General features: G+C 29.6%; 1 protein-coding gene across 3 annotated transcripts in view; it reads right to left on the reverse strand.

Annotated features, from left to right (window-relative positions):
• Window positions 1-4,084: 4,084 nt before the first annotated feature.
• Window positions 4,085-12,896, reverse strand: part of LOC118200035 (AFG1-like ATPase) — a 57,977-nt gene continuing 49,165 nt past the window's right edge. For 2 of the 3 annotated variants that reach the window (XM_035371954.2, XM_035371953.2), the window contains exons 11-13: window positions 10,625-10,765; window positions 7,047-7,172; window positions 4,085-4,421 (exon numbers count right to left, since the gene is read on the reverse strand). In XM_035371954.2, coding sequence (XP_035227845.1) covers window positions 4,302-4,421; window positions 7,047-7,172; window positions 10,625-10,765 — 387 coding nt within the window. In that variant the 3' untranslated portion in view covers window positions 4,085-4,301. The remainder of the gene's footprint in view (window positions 4,422-7,046; window positions 7,173-10,624; window positions 10,766-12,896) is intronic. The other variant, XR_004760017.2, reaches the window with a different exon arrangement.

A 12,896-nucleotide genomic window follows, 5' to 3' on the forward strand; every position in this document is an offset into this window, starting at 1 on the left:
ATTTTGCAGCCTATGTCCTTTCTTACATCTTGCAAATGTTTCATTTGCTCACCACTGCCAGGGCTGCGATAAGGTGTTCAAATAAAGTAGCTACAAGCTTTATTTAAATATTGATTCTAGACATACACTTTTAATTATGAAGTTCTTCAATATAAGGAATAGAATTTAATAAGAACTGTCTCAACAGGATGTGAGAGATTGCACTACAACTATTAAATGTAACTTTTACATAGAGCAAAAATTCTAATCATCAAAACATTCTTTATGCTGTAGCAAGTTAAGGTAAAACAAAGTTGCATATTTAAATTTGTGAAAAAGCAATAAAACATAAGTGGTTCACCTTGGCAATTAATGGTTTTGTACTGAGTAAAACAGCAATTTGAAGCCGACCTTGAGAAAATATTACAAATATTTTACTAAAATTTTGATGTAAAGGTATGGATATTCTTGCAATTAATTTATTAGTACATAACTCATACACTTGACTTATTACACTTTATTAGCACATAACTCATACTTATTCTAAGGGTATCATAAAAAGCTTAATTTAGTATTTAGAAAAGCATTCTGCCTCTTATGATAAAACTGTGCACAGGAAATTCCCTATCTTATTATGAAAAGCTTAGACCTTAACAGCAAGTTGAGGTAAGGAAGCTTATTTAATTACTAAACAAGTATATTGAAATGCATTAATTACTGGGGGGGGTTACATTTACTTTACTGCAAGTTATTTTAAATCCATAGTTTACATCTTGTAACTTCTGGCAATAAAATTCATGAAGTTTCCAACTTCATTGCAAACCACTGTTCCTAATGTTGTCTGCTAGTCACAAATAAAGTAACACTGAAAAGTTTACACAGAGCCATGGTTACAATTTTTGGATTTTTGCATTCTAGTGCTAAGGATATAAAGAAAACACAAACTCAGCTATTTTGCAACTATTTTTTTTTCTTAGTGGATAATACTAACAAAAAATAATGCATTATACAACAATCATTCACTGGAACTTCTTGAATTGAAACAGCTAGATGTTGCTAATGCATCATCAATCTCTATCACTACCCAATTTTTCAAATGCAGGATAAGGAAATAAATACAACTTATTACTTTTCAGCATGAAAACTTATCACAGTTTTAGTACTGTATCATTAAAATTAAAGCAAATTAAATTAAAATATTAAATTAAAAAATATTTTCATAGTTTCAAATTAAAACTATGCAATAAAGAATTATGTTTACAAGTCCAAATTAAAACTGTCTGTGGCACATGGGTCACATTAAAAAACCACTGAAAAATAGATTCCAACTGTATCAGATTAATCATATACAATGCACCTATATCAATTAATACAAAAGTTATACACATAAAAAAATTTAAATTACAATTTTATGCACATAAAATTCTGTTAACTATTATGCTAAGATAGTTTCTTCAAAGTAAAAAACAAAAAATTGCTTTTGATTTTTGTCTCTTTTCCACAGAATGTTTTAGAAAGAGCATCTCTAAATTCTAAAGTAGTTTGTAATTTTGAGCAGTTCATTAATCAATTTTACTTTAAACTAGCCACTACTGTTTTTTGAAATGTTTCTAATTTTTACAGGAAATTGCAATTCCATAGATCATTTACTAAGACAAACTTTGAAAATGCATATTCATAACATCTAATATTATTGTGGCATTGAATGAGTTCTCGGTATTTCTCAACAGATGGAATTACCAGAACTGCATGCATGTAATTTAAGATGGTGATGCATCTATATGGAAGTACATAAGCAAGCCTGAAATTCAGTGTACATCATTTCAGTAAAGTGTAAACAGTTTTTTTTTCATAGCATTAAACACGTCAAATTTCTTGCTAACAAAAGAGTATTTGTGGGTTATTTCACTGCACTATTTTATCAAAAACAATTCTGTAGCTGAAGCACACAGAATTCTTGTTTAAATTTACGACGGTGATGCTCTGTTGAAAACAGCATGCAGAGATTGGTTTGAGATGCTTAATAACGATTCTGATGTTGAAGATAAAGTACACTCTGACACACCAAAAATGTTTGAAGACAAAGAATTGGAGCCATTACTCCATGAAGACTCATGGAAATGCTATATGAACTTGCAGAATGCTCAGATGCTATATGAACTTGCAGAATTATTAGGATTTGATCATGCAATAGTTTTGAAATGTTTGAAAGTGTTAGAAATGATTCAAAAACAATGTCATTGGGTTCTGTACCAGGTGAAGTTCAGAGACATCAAAATGGCATCTTTACATATGTAAACAGCTGCTTCAAAGGTAGAAAAAGAAAGGTTTTCATATCATGACTGCTGATATAAAATGGTTACACTATTTTATATCAGCAGTCATGTAGCAGTCAGTATTTTATATCAGTAATTAACTATGATAACCCTAAGTGCAGAAAACCATGTGGTAAGCCTAGCCATGAATCAATATCATCGGCAAAGCTGAATATCTATGGTTCCAAGCTTCTGCTCTGCATCTGGTGGGATCAGCTGAGTGTAGTTTACTGTGAGCTGCTCAAATCAAATAAAATCATCACAAAAGATCACTTTTGACTATGGCTGATAGGTTTCAGTTGAGCATAGAAGGAAAAATGGCGACTATACAAGCAACAGTAACGATTTTCCAACATGAAAATGCTTGGCCAAATGTTGCAAACCTAGTGAAAACCTACTTTGAAATGCTTAAATGGGAAGTCCTACCTCCCTGTATTCACCAGACATTGCCCCTTCTGATCATCACTTGTTTCGATCAATGCCACATGGTCTCGCTGAGCAACACTTCCATTCTTAAATAGATGCCCCCTCCAAAAAGGGGCATCACTTGGATGGCCTTAAAAGACATGTTATTTTTCCAACATGGCATTGAAATGTTGCCAAAATGATGGCATAAACTAGTGGCTAGTTATGGAGAGTACTTTCAGTGACATATTTTTTATGTTTTTTTACCATTAATTTTCATGAAAAAACAGTGAGAATTTATTCAATAATCCAATATCAAAATCTTCCAAAACACAATAAAATATATTTTATGGCCAATATATAGCAATGCTAATAAATGCATTTATTAGCATTGCTTCATTTATGTTATGCACAATTGCTTCATTTATGTTATCTGCCTATCACTACTTAATTAACTAATGCTTTGGGAAATTGGCAGTTTATACATAGCTAAGTTTTCCGCAGCTGAAGAGGATGGCTACATGTGCCCAAATACAATGTAAAAAACAAACTAGTTTCTTTTTAAAAAGTCCTTTTTGATACATCTCTTTCAAAGCAAGAAGACTATGAATACCCCCTTACCTGCAAAAAATCCAAGAATAGATATTTTAATTTACAAGTTAGCTTTGATATTTTGCTTGATTAAGTAAGATATCAATACTTTTATTAACTAATGTTACTTTGACAACTTTAGATTATACAGGAATTCTGATTTCCTGTTTCCAATTCTAGAGGAAATATGTTGCACAAAGGTGCATCAGAAGAATTTATACGGCTTGTGAGAAATTTTAATAGAAATAATAAAAAAACTGAATTATAAATGTAAAAAAGTTTCAATCATTCCAATAAATATAGAATTGTGTTAATTGAAGAGGCTATAAGCATTAAGTCAGAATTATTCTATAAATTACATTAAAAATGCCTTTTATCAAATATGCTAATGATTATGTTCATAAAAGTAAAATGGATAATTTTTTTAATAATCTTGTTACCACCTATAATATAATATAAATTTTAGGAGGAAAGGTATTTAGAAATACATTCCTCTGCATTCTTGATATGAAATTTATAAAATATTTTAACATTTACTATTATGTTTGTGGTATGTGATATACAAATATTTTACACTTTTTAAATAATAGCATTTACAACTGTAGACCGCTATGTTTGATACATATAATTCTAGATATTAAAGTGAATGAATAGAAGTTCTAGGGTATATTTTTACATCATTTTATGAATATATGACTATAAATTTTAACAATACACTTTGTTTTTATCATTTACATAATTTAAAGCTTTAAAAAATCCATCATATGAGGTATTTCATAAAGGAGAAAAAGTAATACAACAAATTATCTTTAATATCAACAAATATAGAAAGAAACATTTGTATACTACTAATAAAAATTTCTATACAAAAGTACACTGATTCCATTGCTAATATCACAGTATAAAAACACAATCTCTGTAGTTAGTCTACGTGGTTTCAGATTGCAAAAATGAAGTTGGGATTTAATTTTTTATTGCTGCAATGCATAGAAAAGCTAAAAACTTTAAAAATTAAGAGTTAGATCGAAGCATCCAATATTCTTCTGTTTGCATCTCATTCAAACGTGAAACAGTTCTATCAAATGCAAATACTTCTTCTTCTCCACTAAAAATACTGGCAGATTCATTTTCCTACAATTTGAAGAAACAAAATAAGTTTTCATTAAATTTATCAATTCATCTTTTACTTTACTATTCAAATTAAAAAAGGAATTTTTACATTTTTCACTTTAAAAATTAATGAATTAAAAAAAAATCTTGTCTTGCTTTAAACACTTTAGAAAAGGGATATAACCTCTTTCACCCTGAAGACTTAGGGCAATTTGAAGACAATAATATTAATTATGGCTACAAGAGATATGGATTGTTTGACAATATGTGGACTTTACTTATTGAGATTCTAGAAGGGCCCCCCTCTCAAGTTCCCTGTGATTGTTCAAACAACAATCTCACACGTACATTATTTTGTTGGTTCCTTTTCTGTAGAACTCTTCAGATTTGTTGTGAAGCCATAAACAAAAAAAATTCTGCACTGTGATGTCCAATGTGGAATGCTTCGTTCTAGGCCCTCTTAATTAAGATGAACACATGAAAAAACATTTTCTTGCATAAAAGCAATGCTTCAATGTAAGTAAGGGGGAAAAAATTGCCATAATGCTTTTTTCAAATTGTTTTAACTTCTTACTAAATAGAGAGCATTCAAGATTTAAATCTTTCTTTCCATTTTTATTGTTTAGCTCAAAACTGGCCACTTAACCAGAGCAGTACACAAAGAAAGGGGCATGAAACAATTTTTAATGGGCCATGAAAAGTTTTAAAGCTTTTCATTTTGAGATTATATGTTTTGAATTAAAATGATTAATATACTAATCCATTGTTATGCTACAACTTTACATGTACAAAAAACTAGTTCCCACACAAAACATCATTAAGAAGCAAGCAGAAACAACTCTCGAGCCATTTTATGACAACACACTGTCAGTATCACAACCCTACAGTCTCAATCGCATGTGTACCGTGATTTTTGGGAGAATATATTTTCAGAAACAAAAATAATTTAAAAAGGCTGATTTACTCTATATGCTGTCTTTTAAACAAACATGAAGCCTACATTCTAAAGTGGAATATAACACAATTGCAAAATTTTATGCACATGAAGAATTTATCTCTTTTGTTGGCTTTGTGTTCTTTTTGAGATAAAAATATTTTTACTTAATTATCTTTATAACAACTATAAAAATATTTATTTATTTATTGCATAATTATTTGGATTTCCCACTTCATCTGATTTTTATAAATCTAACAGAGCATATTATTAAAAACCAGATAAAATACTCTATGCACTCTACATTGACTGAAGCACCCTGCAAATGACATGGCTGCTTCTAGATTTAAAATAGATAGTTTGATTAAGTTTTTAATTTTTTATTGGCTTCTACAGGGTTGCTCAGAATATCCATATGTATGGAAAGTTGAAGGGAAGAAGTCCATTCCAACATGGTTTGGTGATTTTAAGTGCTTCTCTAATAAGAAGCTACTTCTATGTCGAGTTTGATTTTCACCACATCCCGTTGAATTATTTAATATGGATGCTCTGAGAAGTATATTTAACCAAATATGTGCAATTTTTGTTAATGGCAGAGAATTTATAGTTTTTTTTTTTTTAAATGTTTGCCAATTTTTACTGATAGTTTTCTAGATATTAACCTACTGTTACTGAGCTGCTGTCTTTGTATCTTCATTGCAATACATGTATCTGAAGTATATGTTGCAGCAATAGCTGATTGACCTAATCTTAACACATTCAAAACGGATGGGGCAATAACAAGTTTATAAACAAATCTTTTAAACACGGAATGGATGTGTGGAGTGGGTACATTTCAAGTAAAAAAATAAAAAGCAGCTGTTTCATGTGGATGAAATGAAAAACAGTCAAATCTTATTATTGTTGTGTGAGCAACTGGTTTCTGATACACTGCAGTCTGAAGACTATCACAATTTCTAAAAATTAAAAAGGTCAAGAAACTGAATGTTATTATTGACTTCTCTATTAATCATAACCCTGGGTGGAGAAGTTTTCTGAAATAAATGTAACCTATACTTTCAGTTCATTTTCTAAATGTTTCCATAACACAAAAATATCAATATATCTCTTCCTCCCCCAAAAGAAAAAATGTTTTAGAGGGATAAAATAGGTTTTGGAGACAACAGCATTTTTTAAATGTTGCATATAAATTTCAACCAACATAGGTGATACTGATGTTACTATAAAGATGATATAATTCATAAAAAAAACTACATATATACTACTACTTTTTTCACACACATAAATTGGAAAGTGTGTGTTTAGAGTTGCACAAATATTAGTTTGGTTACAGCTACAAAAATATTTTTACTAAGCTTGATCAGCTTATACATAATGTAGCAATCCTGAGGGCTAATCAAAGCATTCAAACCACAAAGCTGTTCAGATATCCAAAACTGCTGGAAGAAGATCTTTTGTGATATTGTATGGTATTTAACTGCCATGTAACAGATCCATGACTGAATCTGAATGTTGACAAACACACTGAAAACTCATATAGTGCATTTCATATCAGTGCTAACAGATGACAGCATAAGCAAACAGCAAAGACCAAAGGTTTCACTAACAAGCTTTGTGCCTTGGGGCTGCCATAATAATTTTATAACAAAGTAATGACCATTTAGATTGAATTTGAAAGTATCTTTATTCAATACACAAACAAATATACTTACACTTCCTTTTGTTATATTCAGATCATCCATCAAAGCTCTATTTTCATCATCATATATTACAGGGTTTATAACAGCAGGGAGAAATAGCTTCTTTATAGGAACTTCTGAAGAACACAAAACTCGAACCTAAGTTGTTAATTTATCATATCACATATATAATCAGAATACATAACGTACTTATATTATAGAATATTAAATATAGAACATCAAATTTAAAATCATAAAAAAAATCAAAACAATTTTTATATTATATAAAAGCTATTGAGAAGCAAGCATAAGCAGCAGTTTTTAAATGAAATCAGATTCTAAATTAACTGACTCATAAAATTATCTACACAGGTACTGGGGGAATATAAATGAAAGTTTTTTTAGATCAAAGATGAATTCATATAGGATGTTATATGAGCAATTAATATATATTACAATGAATAATTTTAAAATTACATAATTTAGAGAGGTTTATTATAAGCAGCTACTATTTTTAAAGCAGAAGGAGGAAATAACCAAATTAAAATGGAGATTAAGGAACTATATTAAAGTTTAGATACATATATAACTTTTATTTCACAAGTATGTGCATACACACACCATATTGTAATCAAATTATAATAAATATTAAAACCATAACCTCCAACAGTATTGCAAAAATGCAAGAAAATGTTAAGAACAATTTTTAGAACTAAAGCAAAAGTTTAGAAATCGAAACCAAATGGCCAAATCATTAGAACAGTCAGATTGAAATGTTTCTGCTCTAACTGGGATATGGGCAAAAATAATTCAGTTTTTCATTTAATTAAATGGTAGCCAGGTCAACATTTCTCATGTAATTTTTAAACTATGAATGCAAGTTACAAACAACTGCATAGAAACACCCCCTATGCTAATCTAAAATAATAATAACAAAATAAAATAAAGCACTTTCTTTAAAATGCATAATATATCTAAACTCCAAAAAAGATGCAAAACTCACAAAATATGTAAGTACATAAATCGAATAAATATGTCAAAATGGTCAACTAAAAAAGACTGGAACAACTTTTCACAAGGTGGATCATCAATAACCATGAAAATGCAGAGAAAAATATTGCATTTTTGCATATGTAGCATGCATAGTTGCAATTTTTTAATATTCACGAAGTTTATAATTACAATACAATTTTGCTGCAGAAGTGGAATTATTCTTTTAGTGTAATTAGTTTTTATACTTTTAAGATTTTTATTAATCCCTTTTCCTATATACATAAAAATTATTAATATTAAAAAAATTTAAAACACTTTTCACTTTGTATTTTTTCATATATATATATATATATATAAGATAAAAACATGTGAATTAAAATTATAATTTTAATTTATTAATAATCTCTTAACTTTCTATTGTAATATATGTATAAGCAAGATAAAAAATTCAAAATTTTAATTTGCAATAATCCATTAACTCTCCATTTTAATTTGGATATTTTCCCTTTCTGTTCCAAAAACAGTACCTGCTTATAATAAATCACTCTAAACTGTGTCACGTCAAAATGAATTCCTGACATATAAATGCTCACGAGTAGACACATGACACACTGTTTCAGAAAATTAATAATATTAAATTTGTAAACTTTTAACAACTAATAGCAATTAATCTGAACTGAAACTGATTCACTCAATGAAGATCTTATCTTGGCTATGTCATATTCCTTCTCTCACTTCACTATTGCTAACACATGCTGCTGCTCCTTTCTCCAAATATATTTCCAAAACTTAAAATGTGTGAAAGTTGTTCTTCAAGAACTGGTGCACCTTCTGCACCAAGTTATTTGTGGCTGCATATGTGAATAATAAAAGAAATATTCTACTAGAATCAATGACTGTTACTATCTTTACGCATCAGCATCTAAGTCATTATGTAAATAAACTTTATTTTTTAAATAACAATCTGAAAACCTTTTTAACCGCTTGCCTGATTATCCTGAGTTATCTCGGGTTCGTATATATTGCAGTTAATTATTATCCCGATAAAACTCGGGAGCAGCAGAATTTGTCAGTCCAATTTGTTTTATCACGGTTTTACTCAGCCTGGAGGAAATGAAAGGAAATATTCAGCTTTGATTGGCAGTTTGCCAAGATTTGTTGGTTTTGCGGTTCTTTCGACGGGACTGGTCACATGTTTCCCTATTGTATAGTATACATTGGCTTGTGGATTAGTAATGTATAAAGAAGGATAGTTGAGATGAAAAAAAAGTAAAATAATGGGGATAATGCAAGACAGCGAAAGCGATGATTTTTCAGATAATGATTACGAAGAGGTGGACATTTTCCTGCTACTGAAAAATAAATCTAATCCAACGAGACAGTGTACTCTGTGCTCCCGTAAAAGAGATTCCAGAGGTAAGCCACAAAGAAAAAAAGACCACATATCAGTGTACGGAATGTCAGGTATCACTTTGCATTGTCTCTTGTTTCAAAAACATCATACAAAAACTAATATTTAACTTTTTTCATTTGCCCGAGATAACTTGGGATAGTAAACTAATAGTAAAAGCAAATGCTTTTAAACCTGTAAAAAATTAAAGATTCAACTTTAAAACTACATATTTTGTTTTGTTTGGTTTTCTTGTACTTAATAATAAAATAAAAAATGTGATGATTTTTCGCAAATTTTTTCAAAAAAATTTGTAAGGGAAGCGGTTAAGTAATGTAAATGCGAAAGGTATAACTATAAGCGGCTTCAAAGTGGACATTTTCTTATTTTATTAGAGTTTAATACATTTTTAAATACGGTATATAAATACCATAGTTCCCCTTTTTAAACTAATTTTACCATTTGAAAATCAAGATGGGAATATGTAATTTAATTTCTGAAGAAAGCAATTGCAGTAAGAACATGACAAATAAAAAGTAATTATGTATAAACTACTGGTAACTATCAGAGTATTATTTCTTTATAAGAAACCTACATTCCAGTAAGAACACACAGTAATAGTATTAACATTACAATATCTGATGTTAATTATCTGCCCAGTCTTGTACAGTCACCACATCTCCTCATCTCCTATGAATAAGTCTTGACCACAGTTCCCAAGAGGGACAATAGAGAAACGAAGAAGGAGGGCAAACAAGATATCCAGATTTTTAAAGATTGAATACATGGGCAGTAGATAAGGCTACACTGAGCTGGAATGTAAATAACAGAAGTAAGGTGAAATCACACATGTGGAAAGTTCTAAGTGCGAGAACGCTTTCTATGTTCAGGTACCTTAAAGAAATATCTGAACAAAATATATTTCAAATAATAAATATAATAAATGCATAGGAAAATAAAATACAGAAATGCAATTATAAAACAAAAATACAAATTGAATACACTGAATAATAATAATCAAGAGAATACAGTTTATATTTAACTATTCCTCAGAGTGGAAAACTATGTATGATAGAAGAAAGGAAAATTATGTGAATATTTTTTAAATTTTCAAAACTTAGCACTAAAAAGCTAAAAGGAAAATATGCAAGGAAATAAGGTAATAACATTATTTGAAGGGAGGAAAAATTAATCTAAATTAATTTGAAAACAAAATAAAAATGAATACCTTATTGTCATATAAAGTATCAATAAGTGTTATAAATCTCCTAGCTTGGGATTTTTGACTCCGAGTCAGTTGTGGGATATTTCTGATTACCACAGTATCAAACACTTGACTTATGGTAAGATAATCAATTGCACCTAAAGGCTAGAAATAATTTGTTTATCAGATGCACATTTATCAGGAATAAACTTAAAAAGAGTTTTATAAGGAAAAAATTCATATTTATTCAGATTTTAAAACTTAGTTAATTTAATTCAGATAATTTTGAATATGAAAAAGGAAAGGTTTAAAACTTAACTGCTGCATAAAATTTAGTTCTGCCTAGCAGGTTAACACTAAAGCAACAAGATGGCGTGCCTTCCTTACAAATAACTTCAAAAAGGACTTTCTAAATGAATGAAGCTACACGAGGAGCCATATCTCCAAACCTCTCAATGAATGCGGTACCTGCTCCAATCCATTTACAAAGAGAAACACATCATCGGCACATCAGATACATGTCTGAGGAATCATGCTCATTAACCATAATGGGATACAATGCTACGGGAGACTTAACCAATGAAACTGAGTATGGAAATTACATGTCTGAAAAGTGAGGATGAGAGCATTTTGTTTACTAAATTAACACATGCTGTGAACTGTTTGGAGTTTTTGTTATTATTATAGCAAACTCAATTTATGATGTGACATTTATTTTAGATCATAACTTCCAATGGATTTTTATGCTAATGGTAAAATATTTTTTTCATCTTGATATGAGCAATTTGATATTGTAAGCAACATAGTAATGCATTTTTTTACCTCATTTGTTCCCATTAACAAAATCAGCTAGAATATTTTTTTCCAGTTTAAGAAGATTTTCTTCGCACATTAACAGAAGTGTTAAGGCCCGTCCACACGAGTATGCGCGCAACGGAGTTGACACAACTTTTTTGACGCCGGCGTAAATTCGCTTGACGTAGAAGACGTAAAACTGAGTTCACTCCTGTTCAGCTTTTTTGCCTGTGACGCACGAGCCGACCGAGTTCTTATCACGTGTCATAATCAGAAAACCTTCTTGCTTACCCATTTCAATATGGTGTCAGAACCACACACAGATGAGTTTTTGCTTAGAAATATCATAACTGTATACAGCAATAAAGTAATCAGCATTGTTCATGCCATCTTCAGATTTCTCAAACTGTATATATTGGTATAAATTTAAAATTCTCATTAAAGGGGAAAACTGTATATTTATAAAGCAATGATTCGACCAGTATATCTATATGCTTCACCTATTTATAACACCGTAAGTAATAGGAACCTAAATAAATCACAATTTCTACGAACTCAAAGTTTCTGCCTTACAAAATTCTTCTTAATTATTATAAATATTGGCTATATCATGTGTAATAAAAAGCTCTATAAATATCCCAATATTAAATACACCAAAAACTAACTTCAGCAATATAATAACTTCTAAAGTAAAGCAGTTGACTGTGAAAGAGTATTCAATAAAATACAATTACGAAATTTTGGAGGAAAGTTACAACTTGTGTCATACAGCAATCATTTATTGAAGTTTAATTAAATTACCTTTGCAGCGACTTCTACTTGTTACATTATTTTTCACAAACACTGCTATCACGGATAGCTGAGTGGTCAGCACGCTGCTTTGCAAATGGAAAAGTAGCGAGTTCGAACTTCACCCGTAGACAGTATATAATTCAGTTAGCTTTTCTCGTTTGAAAACATGTTTCTTATATTTAATCATGAATTATTATATTCTTATTTTACCTATTATTATTGTTTTATTTCTTATTTTATTCATTAATATTATTGTTTTTAATTTAGTTTAAAAATGTGCAATGCAAATAGAAATCCTTATGTAATAATATATCTGCATCTCTTTATCATATATCATCTATAAATTCTCTCTTTATTTTTACTTTATTGCATATTTTATCATGCACATAATTTCTCATAAACTGTCCAAAGTTTGAACCGCATTCTAAATTCAAATATAAATAAAAAGAAAAACAAAAGTCCAAGGGAAGGGAAGTTAAAAAAATATGAAGTTGGTTTTATTATATGGTGGATGGTGTATATAAAGATAATTCTCTTAATTTAATTCTCTTTATATACTGTATTCCAAACCAATTTCATAAATCCTAATTTTCATACAATATAGAATCTGCAAGTCTGTGAAACTGGTCAATACTCATCCTGAAGTAATTAAAAAACAAGTAATAAAAAAATTACGTCAATTCCTACTAAGGTTCACAAAGAAAAATTT

The sequence above is a fragment of the Stegodyphus dumicola genome, chromosome 1, assembly GCF_044657685.1.
Source record: "Stegodyphus dumicola isolate Sdum_Otavi_A_Nest chromosome 1, ASM4465768v1".
NCBI classification, from domain to species: Eukaryota; Metazoa; Arthropoda; class Arachnida; order Araneae; family Eresidae; genus Stegodyphus; species Stegodyphus dumicola.